The sequence below is a fragment of the Rhea americana genome, unplaced genomic scaffold, assembly GCF_003343005.1.
Source record: "Rhea americana isolate MKP2758 unplaced genomic scaffold, rheAme1 scaffold_50, whole genome shotgun sequence".
NCBI classification, from domain to species: domain Eukaryota; kingdom Metazoa; phylum Chordata; class Aves; order Rheiformes; family Rheidae; genus Rhea; species Rhea americana.
In genome coordinates, this window is record NW_028186646.1 from 4,893,939 (window position 1) to 4,915,752 (window position 21,814).

The window sequence follows — 21,814 nt, forward strand, 5'->3', positions numbered from 1 at the left end:
GAACTGATTGCCTTGCCTGGGGTAACTGTGTAGTTTAAGATCTGAGGAAAGTGAGGAAGGCAATAAGTACATTATAATTTAAGAGAACAGACTTTGTCCTCTTTAGGAAATACGTACGTGGGATTCCATGGGTTTATATAGCCATGTCAGCGGCAAAGAGACGACCGAAGAAAACATTGTCTTGATGCTAATGTGGAAAAGGCTGAGGTCCTTGGGATTCCCCTTACCTCTGTCTTTACTGACAAAGTCTACTCTAACGCCTTGCAGGTCTCTGTCAAGTAGTGAGTTTTGGAGGAAAACGGGTGCCAGTCCTCAAAGAGGACAGAGTTAGATGTTAGAAGGAGGATGGCTAAGCACTAGAAGAGGCTGGGTGGAAAGGCTGTGGTATCTCCAGCCTTGGAGGTTTTTCAAAATTAACTGGCTAATACCCTGAGCAACCTAGTTGCATCTGCATGTTACCTGTTTTAAGCAAGAGATTGGACTACATAACTTCAGTGGTTCTCTCTAGAGAAGTTATTCTATGATCAATAACATCATGCATAGTGTAGAGGATTGCAAATTTGATAGGTCTCCTATTTTAAAAAGATCGAACTGATTTGCACTTTTTGCAGGGATTTAGCTGCTCAGAAATTTTTCACATTTGATACTGGAAAGTATAAATCTATTTAATGGAAATTAGTCTGTTCGTCTGTGTTTGAACTGATTTTGGAAAACATACAATATGGTATTACAGAGTGAAAACTAACAAGTAATTTGAAGTTTTCACTCTACTTTTGATTTGCTACAATACAAAACAAAATTTGAGTTAATGTAGAAATCTGCCATAAGTAGTAGCTTTTACATAGGAAGGCTCTTACATTTTCCAGTGACCATCTGGTTCTGATTTAATGTGATAATTAATCTGTTGAAAATAGCATATTATGCATATGCAATGTAATTTATATTTCATAAGCTCATAGCAATGACGAGCATGGAATTAAGTTCAGCATCTCTTGTGTTTTCAAGTTTAGCTATGCATTGCAAAGTTTAGGCTGGGGGGTAGATATTGCTGAATTAGAAAAAGTTTTATTGGAGTTGCTATGAAGATTTTATGAACATTACTACACTTTTGGATCAGATCATCGGGTTGTGCAATCTAACAAAATCAAATTTTGTGTCCAGCCATTACTTTGGGGAGAGGCGCCCTCTTGTGGTGTCTGCTAGGTTTGCATAATAATATTCCACTGCTTTATAAAAACCCTATTTCCTTATATTGGCATAGCTTTGTAAAGGTAATTATGAAATACATGTGCAATTTTTGAGACTTCATAGTGCGATCTCAAAGACTTAAATTCAGGAAACATTTGGCCATAGCTCCATAATTCTTTATGTCCAGCATAGCCTTTGCATACCATTGGCTTAATATTTACAAATATTATTAAATGGGAAAACTTGTATTGTAAACGTGTAAAATTTCAGTTTTCTTAGATTTATCAATTATAAATATGGTCTGTAATGGAGATACTTGACTGTAATATTAAAGGTTTTTATATTGTAGACTGTTAGAGTAATTGTGACATACAGAAAAACAAAAAAATACATACTTTTAATTTTTAAAACAAGACAGAAAGCCCATAGCTGTATCCAGTTTAAATAATCTTACCTAATGAATGTTGAACTAAATCCAGAAATACTTTAGACAGCTGGATGCTCACTTGTGCTGTTGTTAGACATAACCACCAGGTGGAGGTAAAACTTAATGAAACTAACAGGAACAGGAAAAAGAAATTACTGAGTATTTAATCTGTTTGCCAGGCGGAGGATTTTAATTGGTTTTTTTGGCTTTCTTTATGGGAGATTTTCTTAGGTCACTACCCATGCAAAAAGTCTTGATAGAGTGCTTAAAGCTTTTATATGTTATGATCAGCTCTTAGGTAGCTTTATCACATAGTCAATTTTCTAGGAAGTAAATATTTTTCTCTTTTTAATTTGACTTTTGAGTTATTAGGATAATAAATAAGGTAGGGGAGCAGGAGAATCATGAAGTTCTGAATTTGGTGAAGTAGGTGCTGGATAGGAAGAACAATGGGAATCTGTTAACATTTGTCTGTTAATCTGATGTTCTTACACTTACACTTCCCTCAAAGTATGCAATCAGCATTACAGTACAGTCCTTACCTCATAATTTCATATTTGTACTATTGCTCTGTATTTTGAAATTCTATAGATGTGGTTCCTATCAGCTGCTAATGTGTAGATTTTTGCATTTCAGCTTTTTTAAAAAATTGGCCCAGATATGCACTGTGCCCCTGCAAATGCCTCGTATATACTGTAGATGCTTGTTCTTTTGAGAACTGTTTTACTCTTTTGCTTTGTAGGTGTACATGTGATAGAGCAGTTGAAATTTTGACAAATGGGTATACAGCCTTCCATTAGGTAACAAAAATCACTAGTTAAAGAAAACCACTTAAATCACTCCACCACCCCCCCCCCCCAAAAAAAAAAAAAAAATCTAGCAGTATTCATTCTCTGGAGAAAAGAACTACGTAGAATACTTCAGTGCTGTAGTAAAGCCTCTCCATGAAATTCACGCTGATGCTACTATGAGTGAATGTTCTTTGTGGTAGCAAGGGCTTCCTCACTGAGCAAATTCCAGAAGAAAAATCTTTTTAATTTCTTTGTTGTTGATAACTTGAATTTAGACACCTTTAGGCAGCCTTTACTTTAGCATCTGAATAATGCATTTCATATGCATATTTATTTCAGCAGCTTAAGGACTCATCTGTATTTCCTCATTGCCTAGTTCTGTCTTTTTTTGACTACAAAGTAAAAGTTGTATTTTCAGGGTGCAGAAGGTGTGACACTAGCTAAACCTGTTATCTACAATAGCACTAAATTGTGGGCAAGCTAAACGTGAAATCCTGCACAACTATTGATATAGTGGTGATGAGATAAGTGTTTAGCCACCAAAAACTACTGGGCTGTTCAGAAAGTTTTCAGCTCACAAAATCATAAAGGTTAATAATTCTTACTGATCTCCTTAATAGAGATGAGTTGTCAGTCTTTGCCAGGAGGGTGCATTGCTGGCTCATGGTGACCTTTGGTGTCTACTAGGACCTTTTCCGCAAAGCTGCTTTTCAGCTTGTTGAGCCACAGTGTGTGTTGGTGCGTGGGGTTATTCCTCCCTAGGTGCAGGACCTTGCGTTTGTCTTCATTGAGCTTTATGAGATCCCTGTTTACCCATTTCTCCAGCCTGTCAAGAGCCCTCTGAATGATGGTACAACCATCAACCACTCAGTTTTGTGTTGTCTGCAGACTAGCTGAGGGTGCGCTCTGTGCCCTCGTGCAGGTCACTAATGAAGGAGGGAGTTGAATAGTATTGGTCCCTGGGGCTCACCGCTAGTGACTGGCTTCCATCTGGGCTTTGTGCTGCTGGTCACAACCTACTGAACCCAGAAGTTCAGACAGTTTTCAGTCCACCTCTTAGCCCACTTACCTACTGGTACCTCATTAGTTTGTGAGGATGTTATGGGAGACAGCACTAAAGGCCTTACTTGAAGTCAAGCTAAACAATATCTGTTGCTTTTCCCTCATCCACTGAGCCAGTCCTCTCATTGTGGAGGGCTGCTAGTGCTTTATCATGATACCCTCTTTTAATGGGGAGGTGATGATAGTGTTTGTGTATTGGTGATGTTAAAATCCATGACTTGTCTTAGTTTCTCTTGAGGGAGAATATAAGTGGTAGGGAATACAGAGACTTGAAACTTCTTGAGATTCACTGGTGAGAAAGTACTTTGTTCAGAAAAATTTTAGAACAAATATTTAAAGATCCCTGCAGAAACAGTGAGATATTATGGAAGTTACTGACTAAAACTTTCAGTGTCTTCCAAGGTTTCAGAATGTTGCTGCTGTTTTAAATTGATATTCAAATTTTCCTTAAAACTGAAGAGCATTGCACATAGAAATTGGTATTTTGCAGCAATGACTTGTGAAGAACCCAATGCATCCATAAAATCTTGACTTTTGTTATACTTGTATGTATATTATTTTGTTAAAAGTAAGGAGAGGGAATGTAGTGTCTTTTAAAGATGAAAAACCTACAATATATACTTTTTCTTATTTGTTGCAGGCTTGTGGAATCTTGCTTCTCTTTTTTCCAATTTATGTTTGTTTGTGTTGATGCCCTTCGCCTTTTTCTTTCTGGAATCAGAAGGATTTGCTGGCTTAAAAAAGGTAGGAACATACTGTTAAACACTGTATGTAATAATTACGGTATACCTTCTATTTTAGCCCTTATTTCCGATGAAGCTAGTATTACAGATTTGGAATAATTTTTGTCACAGAGACCTGCCTGTGTGTATACACATGTGAGCTCTCACACAAGCAGGTAAAGTGAATATGCAGTATCTGACTGCGAGTAACTAAGGGAAAAAGCCCTTGAAAAGCTACAGATCAAGAAGGATTTTTTTTCCTTAATGACATGCTTTAACTTTTAAAAAGATTTTCTTTGAGGAAAATTGTTTTGCTAACATAAATGCCTCTTCTTGATGAAAAGAGATGAAAAGCAAACTTTGTGATTATCTCTAGATGAAAACAAAAAAGTAATATAGGAGAGAGAAATTTAGGGGCCTCAGGTGGACTAAAAATATACGACATCGGAACTGTTCCATTTTTTAGCAGGGTAATATTATAGAGAAGAATCTAAAGGTAACTTTATTTGCTTTACTCTTTAAAAGCAGAACTGCAAAGAAGCTAAAATATTATATTAATTTCTGTAAGTAAGTGTTGATCTGATAACCATCTATTTCCTTTTTAAAGAAAATGTGAATGTTTAAAATGCAGATCATTTACATTTGCTAGAAGAAGAAAGAAAGAAAAAAAAAAACCCAATGAGTCAACAGTGGATTCCTGAAGTGATCTAAGATTAAAGATTTTTAGGCCTAAATTTAAGTAATAAGATGTTACAGAAAATTGGAACTTGCAACTTAGTATTGAAAAATCCCGGTTACTTTAATAAATTAAAGTTGCTGTGTGCTCATAAGAGACAGTGAGTTGTAAAAACAAACTTTGCTAATGCAAAGGAAAGGTAGGACCTATAATATACAACCAATTAAAAAACCCTTTAATTATTTACAAGAACTACCAAGGGATGTTAAAACAAGAGAAGGTTGAATAAATGCGCTAGAAATAAAGTAGCAAGAAAAGAAAGTATAGAGCTATTTGTTAATAGGAAGAGTGATTGAATAACAGATGACCCAGAGAAAACCAGCAAGTTTAATTTGTGAGTTTTGTAGGTCTGTCTTTCAAACTTTGCAAACAAGGTTCTATAGCGAACAAATACTTGGTCAATATTAATAAAGTATGTGAAGAAAACTGTCTAAAATGGGTAGAGAATGACTGAAAATATTTAGCATAGTTGAAATGTTCAAGTTGACAGGGCTGACAGCAAAAGATGAAACTTGGCAAAGCAATTTCTGAACAACTAGGAATTAGTAAAGAATTTGTCTGGAAAAAGTAAAATGTGTATCTGCCATTTCACTTTGTAAGTATTTATAAATTACCTGGTTCTGCTAACAGGAAAATACCTAGGGGTAACAGTAAAACAATCCAAGGTAATAAATAGGCAGGAGCATGTTATGCTCCCGTGTAACAATATGATAATGGTATAATGTTAACATATGAACTAAAACAGTGCAATGCAAAAGAAATTACTATAATGGGAGGCACAACAAAATGAAGTTCAAAGAGTAAATATCAAAGAACTTAAACTGGAATGGCTGTCTGGGGACCAATACTACTACATGTTTTCATTAATCTTTATACTCTAAATGGTTACATTTTTGTTTTTGATGATACCATGTTTGAGAGAATTCCAGGTCCTTTTGATGACTGCATTAGAAAGCAAAGAATCTTGAGAAATGGCCTGAAGTTAGGAAAATGAAATGCATTAAAGATAGATGCAAAATACTACTGTGTCATTGGTGGATCGGAAACAACACATAAATCAACAAGATGATGATGATTGGTGTGTGAAAGAAAATGTAGTTTTTGCTGCATTCATGAGAATGTGGCATGGAGGTGATGAAGGTGATGGTGATCTTTGTAGAATTGAGGAGGCCTTAATGGGAGTACTGAATCCAATTTTGGATTTTAAACTTCTTGTAGATATTTGAGAGAAAACAGAAGAAGGCAATGAAAATAAGATACTTGGAAAGTTTTGTGTGAGGAAAATTTTAATTGGGATAAAATAATGTGGAGAAATAGAGAATTTCTTCTATGGTTGAAGCTCCTGTTCAGACAATGTAAGCTGAACAATATAGCTATGTCAGAATTGACCTGCAGGACCCAGCTGAGACGGCTATGTAAATACTTTGGCTAGCCCTGTTATGAGCTCTTTGCTGCTGTGCTGTTATATTTTGACTGAACTATAGAAGGATCCAAGTTATTTCTGTGTGGGTTTGGATGACCAAGCTAATAGACTCAAGTTTAGAGGAGTCTGGGCTTGGGCTAAGTGTTTATTCATACTAATATGTTTAACCCTGTTTAGCCAGGTCAGCTGGAAGCCACTCTCCCTCTTCATGCACATATTCCTAGGGACAGGAACCTTTCAGCAGCTTCGTTTGTCCTTCCAGTTTTCAGGTGAAGGCCGCTCCATTTTCCTTCAATTATGAAGGTCTAGCCACAGCTAATATGTATCTTTTTAAAAACAAAACAACCACCAACATAACTGATCTTAGTGGAGGTCAAGATTGGGGGAGATGATTCAAGCAAAACTGTGGAAGGTGGGGGGAGGAAGGGATTCTTTTCCATTAAAACATTGTATATGATACTAGCAGTATATACCTTGACTTATGGACTTTTTTGTCTCAAACAGATGTGTTATGCATCCTGGTTGTGTTAAACTTGCACATACCTTGCAGCCCTCATAAAAGTAAAAAAAGTTTAAAAAAAGAAAAAAAAAATCCCAATATAAGTACCTTCTCTTCAGTAGTTTTTCTGGACTAAACTTACATTGAAGTATTGAGAGGTCCTAAACACCTTTCTTATGGTAATCTCTTCTAAATGTGATGCAGATAAATGATTACTGATGCAATAAATACAATAAATATTTTCTTAAATCACATAACAGGTGACTCAAATCTGGGAAAACTTATGTTTAGTTGAACTAAGGGACATATGTAAGTTTTTTCAGTTCTGTAACCCATGAAGACTACTCCATCTATTTTACTTCCCTCACATTTTGGCACATTGGTTACCTTTTGTCTTAACAGATGATTTTAAGATTGTGACTGCCTTATAGTATTCTGGTACTTGTGCAAATTTAAAATTGAACAAACAAAAACTCCCCCAAAACTTAACTGCATTCGCTACATCAGACTGGTGGGCCACAGAGATAGAACATTCAAATGCTATTGCTGTTAGATGGCAAAATCAGATTTTAATAATCTCAATTCAAAGGCGCGTATTCATTTGACAAAACTTGCAGCATTGAATGAAAGAGGGATCCTCTGTAAATGCAAAGACATTCAGTAAAAGTTTGCCACAGGATGGGTAATCTTTAATCTTTCAGCTGGAAGTTGGATGCCTTGAATAGGGAAAGGAGTTGACTTGAGATACTTAACGTGGTTCAAAATATGGGTGAAAAGACTATTCCTGTGTAAATGCTTATGCAGGTCATCTTAGTTGTAGATTGACCTTCATTATCAAGAGTAAATAGGTGACTAGAGTCAAATTATCCATTTTTAGGTGTTTAATGTAAGCATTGCTGGTTTGATTTTAATTTTTAAGTTCTAAAAGTTCTATAATTTAGTGAGTAAAAGATTTGGTTCTGAAAATGAATTCAACCTTTTTTGTTTTGTTAATGCATTTCTCTGAGCTTAGCTCCTGATGGTAATGTTTGCCTTTGGTTTTAGGCACATACAGGATAATGTTGTTTATCCATGTGTTTGAGTATGTATCATTGATTATGCTTAAAATTGATTTTTATCTATTTGCTATAATATGAACTTACAAACTATCTGCAATAGCTTGTAATAAGTTAGTATTACGGATTTTGTATAAAGATTTTCCATGTCCTTTTATGGAACTATTACCCCTGCTCTTTAAGTTTCATGAATCTGAATGGGTTTGATTAACCATCTTCCAGTTTACTATGGCTTTTTTTTTTCTTGGTTGCTAGTATACTTTCTAAATGGCACATGGCCCTTCTTACAGACTCCTTTTGATTCCCCAGGGCAACAGTTTAAAACAACCAAGCACTTGCATATTGCACAGAGGAGAGAAATACGGAAATTAGGCACTCACCATGGACGGATGCAGTGTTGTACTGAAAATCAGACTGACTCTCTGCTTAGTTTTTAATTAAAACCACTATGTTGATTTGAAAAGGGCATTTTGGGCCGGGGTGGGGGGGTCAACTGTGCCCCTTTAAAGAGCCTAAGTGCTCTTCGTTGGTATAGTTTGTTTACGCTGAATAGCAGTTGCAGACTTCTGTTATCAGGAAAATAACTATAAGAGACAGTAAAGTTGGTATACACATGTATGTGCATGTATATATGTGTAGGGAGATGCACACATGCACTTTTTAATGCACACATGTATGCATGTAAGTTTCTTCCTGAATATGAAAGTAGTTGGAGTTCATTGTGGTGTGTCATGCCTTGGCCACGGCTGTTATCTGAGCTGTTGGAGTAGTCTGAAACAACTTTACTGTATCAATACTAAAGCCTTTGTTATATCTCAGTTCTTCTTGTCTTCCTTTTGAAGTGTCTGTGCACAAGGACAGTACTTGTTTAGATGCTCTTTCAGTTCTTCATCCCTGGCTTTCACCAATTCTGTAGTATAATGATGAAACAAAGGTCAGTCATATTTCTTAGTCAGAATTGACCTGATTTTTTATCCTCCTCTCCAAAGGAAAACTGTGGTATTTGTAGTTGGGCTTTTATTGTTCACAGTACTGACCCTTACATATGTGATAATAATAGACTGCACAGTGTTACACGTGCTGCTGTGTGCAGGAGGCAAGCATCTTCGAGGAGATAATTGCTATAGATTTCTTGACCCTAAAATACGCTTCCTCCTGATGTAACTTCAACCAAAATTTGTATTTGTTTAAAGTTGACAAAGATGATGTTTAGGAGTAGTTCATAAGAAAATATGAAGAGTGAGTTTTACCACTGTGAGAAGCTGGTTTAAGTAGGTATTGCATAATCACAAGTGTAGAGTTTAAAAAAGGCTTTATGAAGTATTTTACCTTAATACTGATCCTTGAACCTGAAGTCACGGCATAAACTTTAACATGAACGACAGCAACATCCTGACCAATTATCCAAATTATCCAGACATCCCAAAATGTTCAGAACACAACACACACAGTCTGTGGATTAAGAGGTTAACTCCTGGGACATCAAAAGAAGTGCATGATAATAAAAACAAATACTACAAAAATTTGAGGTAACTTCCTTGCTTAATTAATTAGGTAGACCAGGTGGAAGCGAAGAGGCCAGAGCTGGTGCTTGGAATGTCTATAAAGCTGAGCAACATGACAGCACAATGGAGGAGGAACAAAGATTTTTTTAATATACTTCTATCCTGTGTCACAGTTTGAAATTGTCCTGGTTTATGTCCCTTTTGGCAAACTTACATAAAAGTGACCCTGTACTGTATTTTATGACCAGATGACTTTTTTTTCCCAGTGGCTAATTTGTATCAGACCCCCATCTTAAAGAGACACAGAAATGAGTAGGAAGTCCAAGCCGGTTTGTCTCAATGAGCTTTCATTGCATGCTTTCATTATTTTTGCTCGTTTTTGCCACTGATCATCCATAAATTGTTGGAAATGAGTGATTAAGGAAGTGCTGCTTAGTGTTAGTGGCACATGCACATTCTTGGTATGTTTTTTGTGGGTGAGAGGAAATCGCGTACTGCACAAACAAAAAGGAAGACTCCTGCTGGGAACCTTTCAAGGAAATTTAACTTGCATAATGTTTTGATCTTGGTGTTTATTACAGAAAATAAGAGTAATATTTCACTGGCTATTGTTATGTGTCAGCTAGTCTCCCTCTTTGCTTGCCTTTTCTTGATACTTCTTCCCAAATTATCACTGAGGCTTATTTTAATAAAAACATCACTTAAGAATGTAGCAGTTTATCCATACAGTTAAGGCAGGTGAGATGGACCAGTGTTCAGAACAGTTTATTGCTTGGTGCTTGCTACTGTATAAAGATTTGGTTGTCATGTCTGCAAAGTCCTGCCTGTGTTAGCAGTTGTAGTTTAGCCCTTGCAAGTAAAACTTGGTATGTAGATTCCATTTCAAATATTGAAATACAGTGGTTTCTGCTGATAGAGACATTTTTTTTTTTCTTTTTTCCTCCTCCCTCCTTTCTTTACAGTCTGATTTTTAAGAAGTGTTTTGTAAAGAAAATTTTGAGGAAGGAAAATTAGTTAGAGCTTTGCAAAAATGCACTTACTGGCCCCTTTAAAGATTTTTTCTTTTTTCTTCCAGAAATATAAGCTTTTCCAACTTGCTAAGTAGCCATAGTGTATAGATTTTTCCACCCACTCAACATATTAGTATTTTAGAATAGTCGTGAATTTTCTTAGCCAGGTTACTGTATAGCAAGACTGAACGTTATTTAAGGCTCTAAGGTTCTAACGCATTATATTGCAGTTTGTAGTATTTTTAAATTCTAGGTAACTAAATGTCATAATAAACATAGAAAATTAGTAAAGTGTCCATTTCTTTCTTGGTCGATGTAGAAATTCTTATTTTTATGTTTTCCCATAGATGTGTGTGTGAGGAATAAAGCAATACTTTGGAGTTTTACTGTATGTACTGGTAGAACTCTGAATTGGTTACAAGTGTAGAATGCTATAAAATATGTAGTTTTCAGCATGTTATGAAGCTAATGCACAAAATCCATATAAAAATCAAATTTGAAATATTTCTTTCAAAAACTCTTTTGCTAATCTCAAGATATTTCATGGAAAGTAACTGTTTCCGTGGTACAGAAAAAGCATTATACTAGGGAAGAGTACAGGCAGATCATTTCTAATATTAGCTTACCTTGAATTTTTAAAGAGGCTTTCTATATTTGTCTTGCTTGATTTTTCTGGAAAAGTGACTTGGAGAATCTAAGAGACTTGAACTTTACATGGAAACAGCATTTGACTTCACATTTTATGCTTGCCTATACCTTTGGCTGTAATACCCACAGGCCACTGAGTAATGGCTCACCAAATAGTCTTGAGGTACCCTGTTAACAGGGTATGTTTATGTGGTATTTAAGCTCATATTTATTTGTCTATAAAATCATTCAGCATGAACTGAAATTTTAGTGCTCTGATCTCAGTGAAATGTTTACTAGTATGTAACTGAATTATTGTACATTATATTACAACCCATTTACTCATTCCATTAGTAATACCAGAGACAAAAGTTGTTTAATCAGTCACATCAAAGGCAACTGTTTGGTTTTGTATTTTTGACATAAGCTAAGATGTTAAGTTCAGATATGAGGTACAGTTCTTTAAACTGAAGTAATGACACCACTTAAAATTTATTAGATTATTATTGTTGTTGTTGTTTAGAAGCAGACCCTGATTATTCTGGAATCCTGATTTGGCAAGTAGCTTGATTAGGGTCTTCCCCCCCCCCAGTTAAAATAAAAGCATATTTAACTGACAGTTCTACAAACCTGTAACATATTTTCTAGGATACAAGGTAGATACTCAAGGGCTATACTTACTATTAAGTTTTGTGTTTAAAAATGGTGTACATCTTGGCTGTTGGTATGTTTTCTGCTTCCACTGAAGTCTCTGGAATAGTATGTATACAGCAAGATGTAGAATGTTTTTATAATTTGTAGCATAGAGTTACATAATTTAGGTACCTCTAATATTAAATGTGAGAACTCATAAAATGTTAGGAAATGGAAGATGAAAAGGCTTTGCATACTTGCTAGCATGTCACATTTGGAAGTATAACATGTCTGAAAACATGTTAAAATTTAAATTTCTGGACTCTTTGTTTGCAGTTCCACTCACATGCACACATAAAGTGTGTGCATAAAATATATTTCAGAAATTAGGGGAAAAAAGTGAGTATATGACTTGCTTTTAAGGACCTGTGACTGGAATATGTAACTATATTGGAGATCTGTATGGTATGAAAATAGCTCTGTATATAAAAAGTTTGCAGGGATTTTTGTGTTATTCTGTATCTTCAGAATGACTGTATCTAAGGCAAAAGTGTTAGTTTTCACGTTCTTACTGTCTTTAACTTTACATGTAGATCAATAAGGGATTAGAAAGGTTGCTTATATTATAAACTCCGAGAAGGCTACCTCAGCATGTAGAAGTTTTATGATTTTCCTTTTTAGACGTTGAGGAACAAAGGCTGTGCAGGACTGCAGCCTGCACGTGAGTAATGTACATGCCTTCTTCAGGCTAGGGTCTAGTCTGGTTTCAATAAGAGAGCAAGATAAAGAAATTAAAGAATGAGAGGCTACAGTGGAGGAACTTGCAGCTATTGAGAAGGTATGGCTTGTTATGAATTTGGTTTTGTAGATACTGAAATGTTTTAATAAGCATCTTGCTTAGCTTGGTTGTAGATGTACGCTGAATCTATGCTCTTTTTTCTATAATGAGATTGATTTGCTGAATATATGTAACAGGTGTGTGTCTGGGGACAGTTGAGGGAGGAAAATAAGCGGGTGTTGGTGGTTGCATACAGTGGATCAAGATGTGATGGTATGTGATCTGGGCTCCGTTTCATTGAAGTAGTTAAATGTCACTTGTTTGCTTGCATAAATTAGGATGTCCTTGTTTGTAAGGAGGCCGCAGTGTCCGATACAGAAAATAAGGTAACAGAAGATAAATAGGTGGTGTAGTTTCCTCTTCGTAGCTTTTCTATAGTACCCGCCCCGCTGCGATTTCATAGATGAACAATGATTCTATTTCCTGGCATAGTTTATATGGTAGAGATTATGGCTCCTTTTTTTGATTAACTTTTTTTCATGTAGCTGGAAAAGCAAAATGTGTCAGGCTAGTTGTATTCTTGCAAAACTTTCATCTATTTGAGCTATAAAAAATAGTAGAATTATAGGATGCAAAAAAAGGATTGTTAGTAGTGTTGGAGCAAAAATACTTTGCAAAGATAGCCCGCAGCACACTTATTGTTATTTCATGATGTAGTTTTCTGACTGCTCCTTCACCAGCGTTAGGTATTCCACCTCATCTGGGCAAGGAGGAAAATGTGTTGTGAACTTCTGTGCTTTCCCTACTCCTACACCTTTCTGAACTCATCCATTTCAGACACTGCAGAACTCTGCTGTATTTAGTGTGCTTGTATTTGTGGAATTCTGATAATTCTTTGCTAAAAGCTTTATTATAGCTGTAACCTTGTAAACATATTAAAATAACCTGTGAATCTCTCTTCCCCACTGCTCTCTTAGCAAATAAATTTAGTGTTACAATATTCTTTATTTTAGACTAACTTAAAGTTCTTTATTCAGTAAATCAGTTAAATGCATCAATGCTAAAATGGAAAGATTCTGGGATAGAATTGATAGTTGGACCACCTGTATGCTTACTGTATGGGCAGCAGAAGTAAGCTGAAAGCATTAGGTTCCAGAAATAACATAATCCTGCTTTTTGTCATTGTTTCTTGGCTTTTTATGTAGCAAAGGATTTAACTTGAAATTGGTGGTATCTTTTTAAATAATTTAGAAAACTAGATACCATCACCTGGCTGAAACCTGTGAGCAGCAATGAATAGCTTTCAGATTTTGTTTTTGGAGGAAACATTCTTAGTGCCCTCCATAGACCCTTTTGTTTGTGGTAGAGGATACCTGTGTTTCTAAAAACCTCATGAGATGATGTATTTCTTATTGTCTGAGGTTTACAGGACAGTTCACTTAAATTTCTTCTCAAAGGAGGGCAAAGAGCAAGTATTCACATGTATAAGATACCTGAAGTGACTGATTCGGGGGGTCTAGAAGCCCCTGTTTCAGTCAGTGTAAGGAGGCAGAGGCTTCCAAGAACTTAGCAAGTCGAAGTTAGCTGCTTCATGTAAGCAGTATGAATGTGCCCTACCTTCTCTCTCTTGGTATTTGGGTTTCTTTTATTAAATGGTAAGAAATGTTAAATTAAGCTGCTGCTGTTTTTATTTGAGCATGGCAATTTGTTTTATAAGCATGACTGTTCTATGTATCAGGAATACTTTATTAAAAACTTCGAGTATTTTCACATTAGTCTATGTAGAAATACTTGTCTTCTGAAATATCATTATTTAATATTAATGGACAAACAAAAACATTGTTTATTTTAAGTCTTTTATGGGCTTTTTTGGTTCATTTTAAAGAAGACAAGACTTAAGTCAGGTGCCGCTTTAACTCACAGAAAAGAGGATTGCTGTATAATGTGATATTGATAATGGCAAGTTTTCATATAAATATCTTAATCATAAAAATGTCTTAAAGTATTTTTTGTTAGGCTTTGTTAAATGAAGCCTTACTAGGTTAAACAAACATCCGTTTTGATTCCCTCTATAATAGCGCAATGATTTTTTTTATTAATATTTGTAACCAGTAGTTTGATATTTAGACCTTTCCTTAGAGAGTTGTATTACTTGGTATGTGCTCCACTTGGTCCCTCTGAGTTGACAGTGCAAGGAAGGAGTTAGTAAGGCCATAGTGTGCATTTGCATGACACCTATTACTCTTTTAATTGTTTCTGCCCTTTTTGGAGGAGACTAAATGAGTCCGTCTCCCATCTCCAGCCCCTAATGCCACATTCATATTTTTTGTTTACTTCGGTATAGCTTTTTAAAAGGATTTGCAGCCTTATTAAAAAAGAATTTCCAGCAGTCTGAGACTTTGGCCAGTTCCCAGAACTGTGCTTTCTCCATCTCCTTATTCATCCGTGCAGGAGTAGTAATAGAGATTGACATGCTGAAAAAACTTCAAGTTTCTATTCTAGAACTTTGTTAGTGACATGCCTGCTTCTAAGGGTCATTTACTTGGGCAAACTGGTCTTCCAGTGGGTGTGTAGGATTTTAGTGTGTCCCCTCCCCCCCCCCCCCCGCAAAAAACACTGTCCCAAATTCCAAGTATTTTCTTAACACTTTCGGTTTACTGATTTTATATCTTCTGTCACGCCACAAAGGATGGAAAATGTCTGTTTACCTTATCACTGCAGTCTAATAGGGAAGATTCCTTCTGATCTGAAAGTAAATGGCTGGAGGGAGACTACTCATAGTGTCAGAAACCCCAGAGCTCCTGTGTTATAGTAGACTTTGGAAAGTCTAGGAAACTTGAAGTAGGTGGAGGGAGTGGTGCATGTGAGAGCTAATCAGTGAGGGCTAATGGAAAGCCAGAGGAAACTGGTGAGGAAAAGGGGAGTGTTGGGACAGACATAACTTTCCTATGTGTGCCCTTGCACTTCTTCCTTCCTCTGTCCCCAAAGGGTTTGGATTGCACATTGCTTTTACCTGTGTGTCAGTGGGAGATACGCATTTGCCCTTTTTAGTAAGAGTTTTGATATAAGCTGTTTGTTGTAGCAGCCTTGGTAAAATAGGCAAGGCTCCTTGCTGCAGCAGGGTAGTTATATGGTATCTGACGGTTGTAGACTGAAATTATTTTCTTTCAACTAGTAGCTATTGCCCCCTTTCCTCCAATAGCTGTTCTCTGTTGCTTTTTCTTATTTTAATCAACTAGAATGTCTTTTGTTATAAAGCTTTGTGGGAATGTTTTTTCCAATATGCTATTTCTATGTTAAATATGCAAGAACAGATATCTAGACCTAGAAGAGCAAGATGTGCCCTTTTTCCTTATGTATTTTGAATCCACCTGTTTGGGGGCAGGGAGGAGGATGATAGAAAGCCCAGGCAGTAGATGAATCCCCACATAAACCGTCTCATTGGAGTCCCTCCTAGATGGGTAGGTAGATCCTAGGAACAAAAGTGAGAAACTCATCCACAAGGGGTGCAGCTTGGGTCTTGGGTTACTGTAGTGAGTTATTCGCATTAAGTGGTGTCAGCAGGAAAGCTTGACAGATCTGGATCCCAGAACATAGTACAACACGTTGGTTGGGATACTCTTCTGGGACATAGTAGAGCGTTAGTCTGTTTTCTTTGGCAGATTGTGCGACTGCAGTGGGTGTACTGTTTTCTGGATAGATATCCTCTTCGATCTGCTAAATAAAGATGTCTTTGTCTTGTGCTCTGATTCTGTGAGTTACTTCCTTCATTTGCTTTGTTTATCTTGGAGATTCCTAAAAACAAGGACTCTATTTCAAACTAAGTTACCTTTGTTTGGTCTTCCTACCAAAATTAAGTTCAGTTTGATCAAAACTGATTTTCCAGTGTGGCAAGGAAATGAACAAATTTTTTTTATTTGCATCACTCTTGTGCATATTAGTTTGTGATTCTTGGCCAATCTTGGAAGACTTTGTTTTTAACATCAAGTTCTTTTCTTTTTGCTTTTCCCTTCAGGGAAAGCACTTTCTCCTTCAAAATTCTGCATTTTGTTAATTACAGTGTGTCAGTAAACGACTTCAGCTACCTCTTCTTGCTGATGGTTGACTCTCATTAGATTTCTTACCTTTATTCCATTAACAGAATCTAAACCACTGTATGTGAAATGATTTGGGAAAAAGATTTTTTCAAAAATCAGCTGATATGTGCCCAGCCCATACCAAATTGTAAGCCTCAATTTCATTTCAATTAGGTTACACCATGTTAATAAATTCAACATGCAAGTTATTTTTAATATTTCACATGAAATGCTGTTTATAAGCTTTTAGTTCTGTTCAGCTGTACCCAGTTACCTGATTGAGTGTAGCTTAATTTCATGATCCTGAAGATTGCAGGATGATCTGATAGTCTGTTGGATGAATATGCCAGCCACTACATTTTATAACTGGTTACTCCTTTACAACTAGAGATTTTTAAAGCCTATAATAGAATAAGCTCCCTGTCAGCTCAATGTTGAAATGGGGGATTGTATTGCATAACTTGCTTGGAAAACTGTGTGAGTGTGAATTTAAAGATTTGCATTGTGTGGAAAATGTATACAAACTTTAAAATATATTCACCGTGCTGTGTAGAAGAATATTCATTTTAATTTTTAAAATCTCTACAGGCCCAAAAGATTCTCTGCTCAGGAAAGACAATGTAAGAGCTTTGGTTATTTGGAAGTCTTTGGTCCTTGCTTGGGCAAGGAGAATTGTTTTTTCAGATCGCTTGAATCTGACTTCTGAATACATTATTTATTGATAGGAATTCTTAGTTTGCTCTGTGGTAGTTCTGAGACATTGACTACATTTTTAAAGTGTGTTCTTAAAACTACAGCTTCTGTTTCTGAGTCAGTAATTTGCACTAGTTAAGGGTTTTCTCTCGTAAGGTAATGATCCCTTGACCGATATCAGTAAGCTAGACTTAATGGTTCCTTGTTACCAGATGGAGAATGGTACTTCTACCTTATTTATGATGAAAAGTGCTCCTGCACTATCTTGAATATAGGTGAGACTAAAGATTGCTCAAAACATTTATTGCTCATGGTAATATTAATGATTTGGGCGCAGGATGCTTTTGAAGTTCATGTTTTGCGAACACTAATAAATTGAGGAAGGCATGCCTCAGGTGCTAAAAACAGAAGTTTATCTTAATATGCAGTCCCCCACCATGCCAAAACTGATACCTGCTTTAATTCTAGTTCTTTTTTAGTGTTGTTATTTATCTTTTACAGATTTTAGCATGTATTTGTTGCAGTCAATATCTCACTGAACAAATGTTAAGATTACTAAGACTCCTTTTTGTCACATGGAAACAATAGTCTTCATATTTATTTTAAATGTGCCATGATTGCAGAAATGTTTCCCAGGCTTCCCTGATGGGTCAGAGCATAGTGTAAAAAGTAATGTTTACCAACCTTGCAAGAGGTCAAGATGTCCGAGCAGGACTCTGTTTAAATATTCAGCACCATAGAAACATTGCTAGGACTCTGTTTTTGAGTAACACATGGTAATTTTTACTTCATTGATATCATGTTTTTTGATGTGTTTGTTTTGTGCAATATGCAATCAAATTAAAACGTGAAGGTAGAAATCCATGCAGTGTATGTTTTGGTGATGCACCATTGGTATTATCATTTGGTAATACAAAAAAAATCTGTTATAGGAGCTAAAACTTGCTCAGTGATATCACTATGGCCAGAGAGTGGTCCATCAAAAATACCCAGGAAAGGAAGGAGGTACAAAAAATACAATTTTTCCTCCTTTAATTTTTTTGTTATTATTTTTAACCAGCAGTTTTTCCTTTTCTGGAAGAATAAATTAATTTATTGCAAGTCTTTCTACTCTATTTTGTCAGTTAGAACTCTGGGTAAATACTATTTGTTCATATTTTGTATTGAAATCCTTGTTGCATGAATTAATGCTTAAACTATTGGAAAATAGTATTTGTGTTTATCACCACAACTGGAAGAGCAAAGATTAACCCCCCCTTCCCCCCCCAAAAAATTGTCTTGCTTCTTGCTTTGATTTATGTAAGTACTTTTACATGAAAAATAAAATCTTGTGAATTTCTGACACATGGTTGTGGCACTGCTAGGAAGATGCACCAGTGTGTTCCCTGGGCATACGGTGCATGTTTTACTGCAGCTATGCAGGAACGGCCGTTGTCAGAGATGTCCTTTACAGCTTTTCCAGATTTCGTCTGTGACTTTTAATGGAGAAATGAGCAGTCAGCAGGTTTCTTGCCTACGTGAGAAGCTATCTTTTGCTTCGTGGTAGTGATGAGAGGTCTGTGCTAACTGCTAGATGCACAAAACGTCTGGAACCTTTTGGACAATCAGTGTGCGGAGCAAGGTCTTTGCTTGCTACCTATGTTAACTTAATAGCAAAACATTTTATATTGTTACATTTATACCATCTAAAATAGTTAAAGAATTTAAAATGCAGCAAAAGATTCCACCACCCCTTACTGTCTCCATTATCAGGAAATCTCCCTCTCTCTTGCTGAAAAGCTATAAGAAACTGCCGCCAAACATACATTCCCTTAAACTGCAAACTGGCCTGTAGGTGTTAAGTGTGAGCACACTTAATGTGAAGCATGTCTTAATATGTTGCAGTTGGCATAATAGTAATCCTATTTAACACAGATTTGCTTGGGAAGAGAAATGGTTTTCTTAGTAATTATACTTTTTGGCTTTCCTGTATGATATGTCATCCCTTCAGGACAGTTAATTTGGTTGCCATTTGTAGCTTATTGGGTTTTCTAGCTGAATTATTATTATTATTATTATTTTATTTTTTTTTAAGCCAGGTGCTGTTTTATGATACATTTTGAATATTTATTATCCAGGATGATAATTTCTTGTTATGATTAACACAAAACAAGTATGGTAAACTCTTGATGATGCCTTCCAGAATTGCAACTAAAAATTTGTCAGAACACTTTTTAGAGTAATTTAAACATCTCTTGCCAAAATTTGGCACTTCTAGAAACATGAACCCTTAGGCTAACTTCTACAAGCGGTATAAGTAGCTCAGGATTAAGCAATATAATAACTTCTGAATGCCTCAGCAATTGATTTTTGAAGAAGTGGAAGTCTGAGAGTTGGACATCTCCAAGGCTTTACAAACCACAAGATCCTTAGAATGTATCCTTAGGAGAGCTTTTATTTGTAGGCATGCCTTGAAAGCCTGAAATGCTCTTTTTGTTCATCCTTTGTTTTTGTTATCTTTCCTCATTAGTGTACGCAGAAGATGACAGATATTACTAGGCTTCTGGCAAGTTCCAGGCTGCTGGGATTGATGTGTTAAATGTCTTTAACAAAACATTTCACTTAGATAAACGCACACTTTAAAGAACTAGGCGAATTTTGAAAATGTGCTGTGATTGAAAAATGCAGGTGAGCTGCTGAGTCTGGATTGTGAAACTTTGTTTGAAGTTTAGAAAGGGGGGGTGTCATGTCAGTCTTTTTTCCAGTTTTCTTAATAGTTTATTTGCTGTTTCTATCAGAATATAGTAATTAGTTTTTCTAAAAGTTTCTGTTGACCAGATAGTGTTTTCCATCTCTGCATGAGAGAGTGTCTGTATGTTAGACTGCCTAGATGATACCAGACTTCTGCTTCCCTGCCAACAGAGAACCATGCAGGTAACTCACTTTCAGCAATCTGGTTTGCTTTACGCATATTATGAAACTTATTTCAGGAAGTTACAAGTAGTTTGATGTATTCTTGACTTCCTGTTTAAAGATCAACTTACATGCTTGTAGCGTTGGAAGTGGTGATGTGTTTTGTCAGATGTCTTCGTGGATAAGAACTCTAAAATTAGTCTGCTACAACTAAAATTGCTGTCCAGCAAAAGAAATGCCATCTTCCTTAGAGTGGTGGTTTGCTATTCCCAAAGGATGGCCTCAACGAAACTAATGCTGGGAACAAAATTCTTTTATTTTTTTTTCCTTTGGTGTTTGTGTCTGTGGAAGAAATATATATACAGCTGAAATACTAAAGATCAAGTGGTTCTTCCTTATGCTTCTAATTTCTTTTAATTCACATTTCCCTCTTCTGTTTTACTGATTTGGATTTTCTAGTCTTTCTGACTCTCAAATAGTCTTTCCAATCTCAGCTTTTATTCTGGTTGAGCTTTTTTAAAGAACCTTTTTGAGATCTTCCTCTTCCTTTTATTTCTCTCACGTTTCCCTTGCACACAGGTACGAGGTGAAGTCACCATGATACTTCTATATATGGCAATGCAAGTACCAAGGAGTACCAGCTTAACGTAAAAGGAAATGGGGAATGGAAATGCATAACTTCAAGCTCAATTACATTTTGTATTTTTCTTCTAGATATCTGATAATCAGAGTAAGATTTTAAAATGGTGATGTGGATTTTTGTAACTTCTCTAACTTAATCAGCATCCCAACAGCTAATTGGCCAGGAAAAAGCAAGTGATTTGACCTCCTTAAACTTGATATGCTAGTAGAAGTACTGCAGTGATATATATTGTCTTGCTGAAAATAAAGCAAAGTGCATTGCCTTCCTAGCCCATTCTTCTTTCTTTTGGAACTGTCTTAGTGCGTATTTTAAAACAACACAACTTTAAGATGAAGATGGAAGGGAGCATATTCCTTTAAAGGCTATGGTGGTTGTTCATCTTGGAGGTTTACAGCATGGAACAGTACTTAGGGCTCTGTGGTTAATGCTGTACTAAACAGGAGTTTGTTAAAGTGATGTCAAGGTTGCTGTCTATATGCCTCTCCATGAGCTGTACGTAGATATGTATAATTTGTTTCGGTGTGCATCTCAGATTCTTTTTTTGAATACTCAAATACAGAATAAACACAAATTAGAATCTTTATTCTCACTATGTAAATATCTTCTTAGCTCTTTACTGTAATCTACACTTGCTTTGGTGATAAATTCCTTCTTCAAAAACACTGCAAGTTGAACTGTAATACGTAATTCATAAAATAATGAATCACGGTTATGTACATTCTGTTTTTAACAAAGGACACCTTAGGAATGAATTAGTATTTGTGTTGTCAGTTGCATGTTTCTAAGTGGTAATCTAGACCATTAGGAAAGGAAGGCTACATGAATGAGGGGTTGGATAACTTCATTTTCTTTTTGAAAGCAATCTGGAAAGCTAAAAATACGACGTCTTTCCATTCCTCTTCTATGTAATTAGTTTAATTTCCATAGGCATGTGATGCCCAGCAGTGATGACTAGGAGCTCATGAGACGATTTCTCCTGTTAGTGTTAAATTCTGATGTAAAAGGTGACTGTTCCTCCTCCTCCCTCACATCTCTTTCCCACCCATACATGCAC

At 36.0% G+C, this 21,814-nt stretch overlaps 1 protein-coding gene across 3 annotated transcripts in view; it reads left to right on the top strand.

The window, feature by feature from the left end:
• The window catches only part of LMBR1 (limb development membrane protein 1), a 70,378-nt gene that overhangs the window by 21,847 nt on the left and 26,717 nt on the right, over window positions 1-21,814 (top strand). For all 3 annotated transcript variants that reach the window (XM_085317713.1, XM_085317714.1, XM_085317715.1), the window contains one exon: window positions 4,109-4,212. In XM_085317713.1, the coding sequence (XP_085173839.1) occupies window positions 4,109-4,212 (104 nt within the window). The remainder of the gene's footprint in view (window positions 1-4,108; window positions 4,213-21,814) is intronic.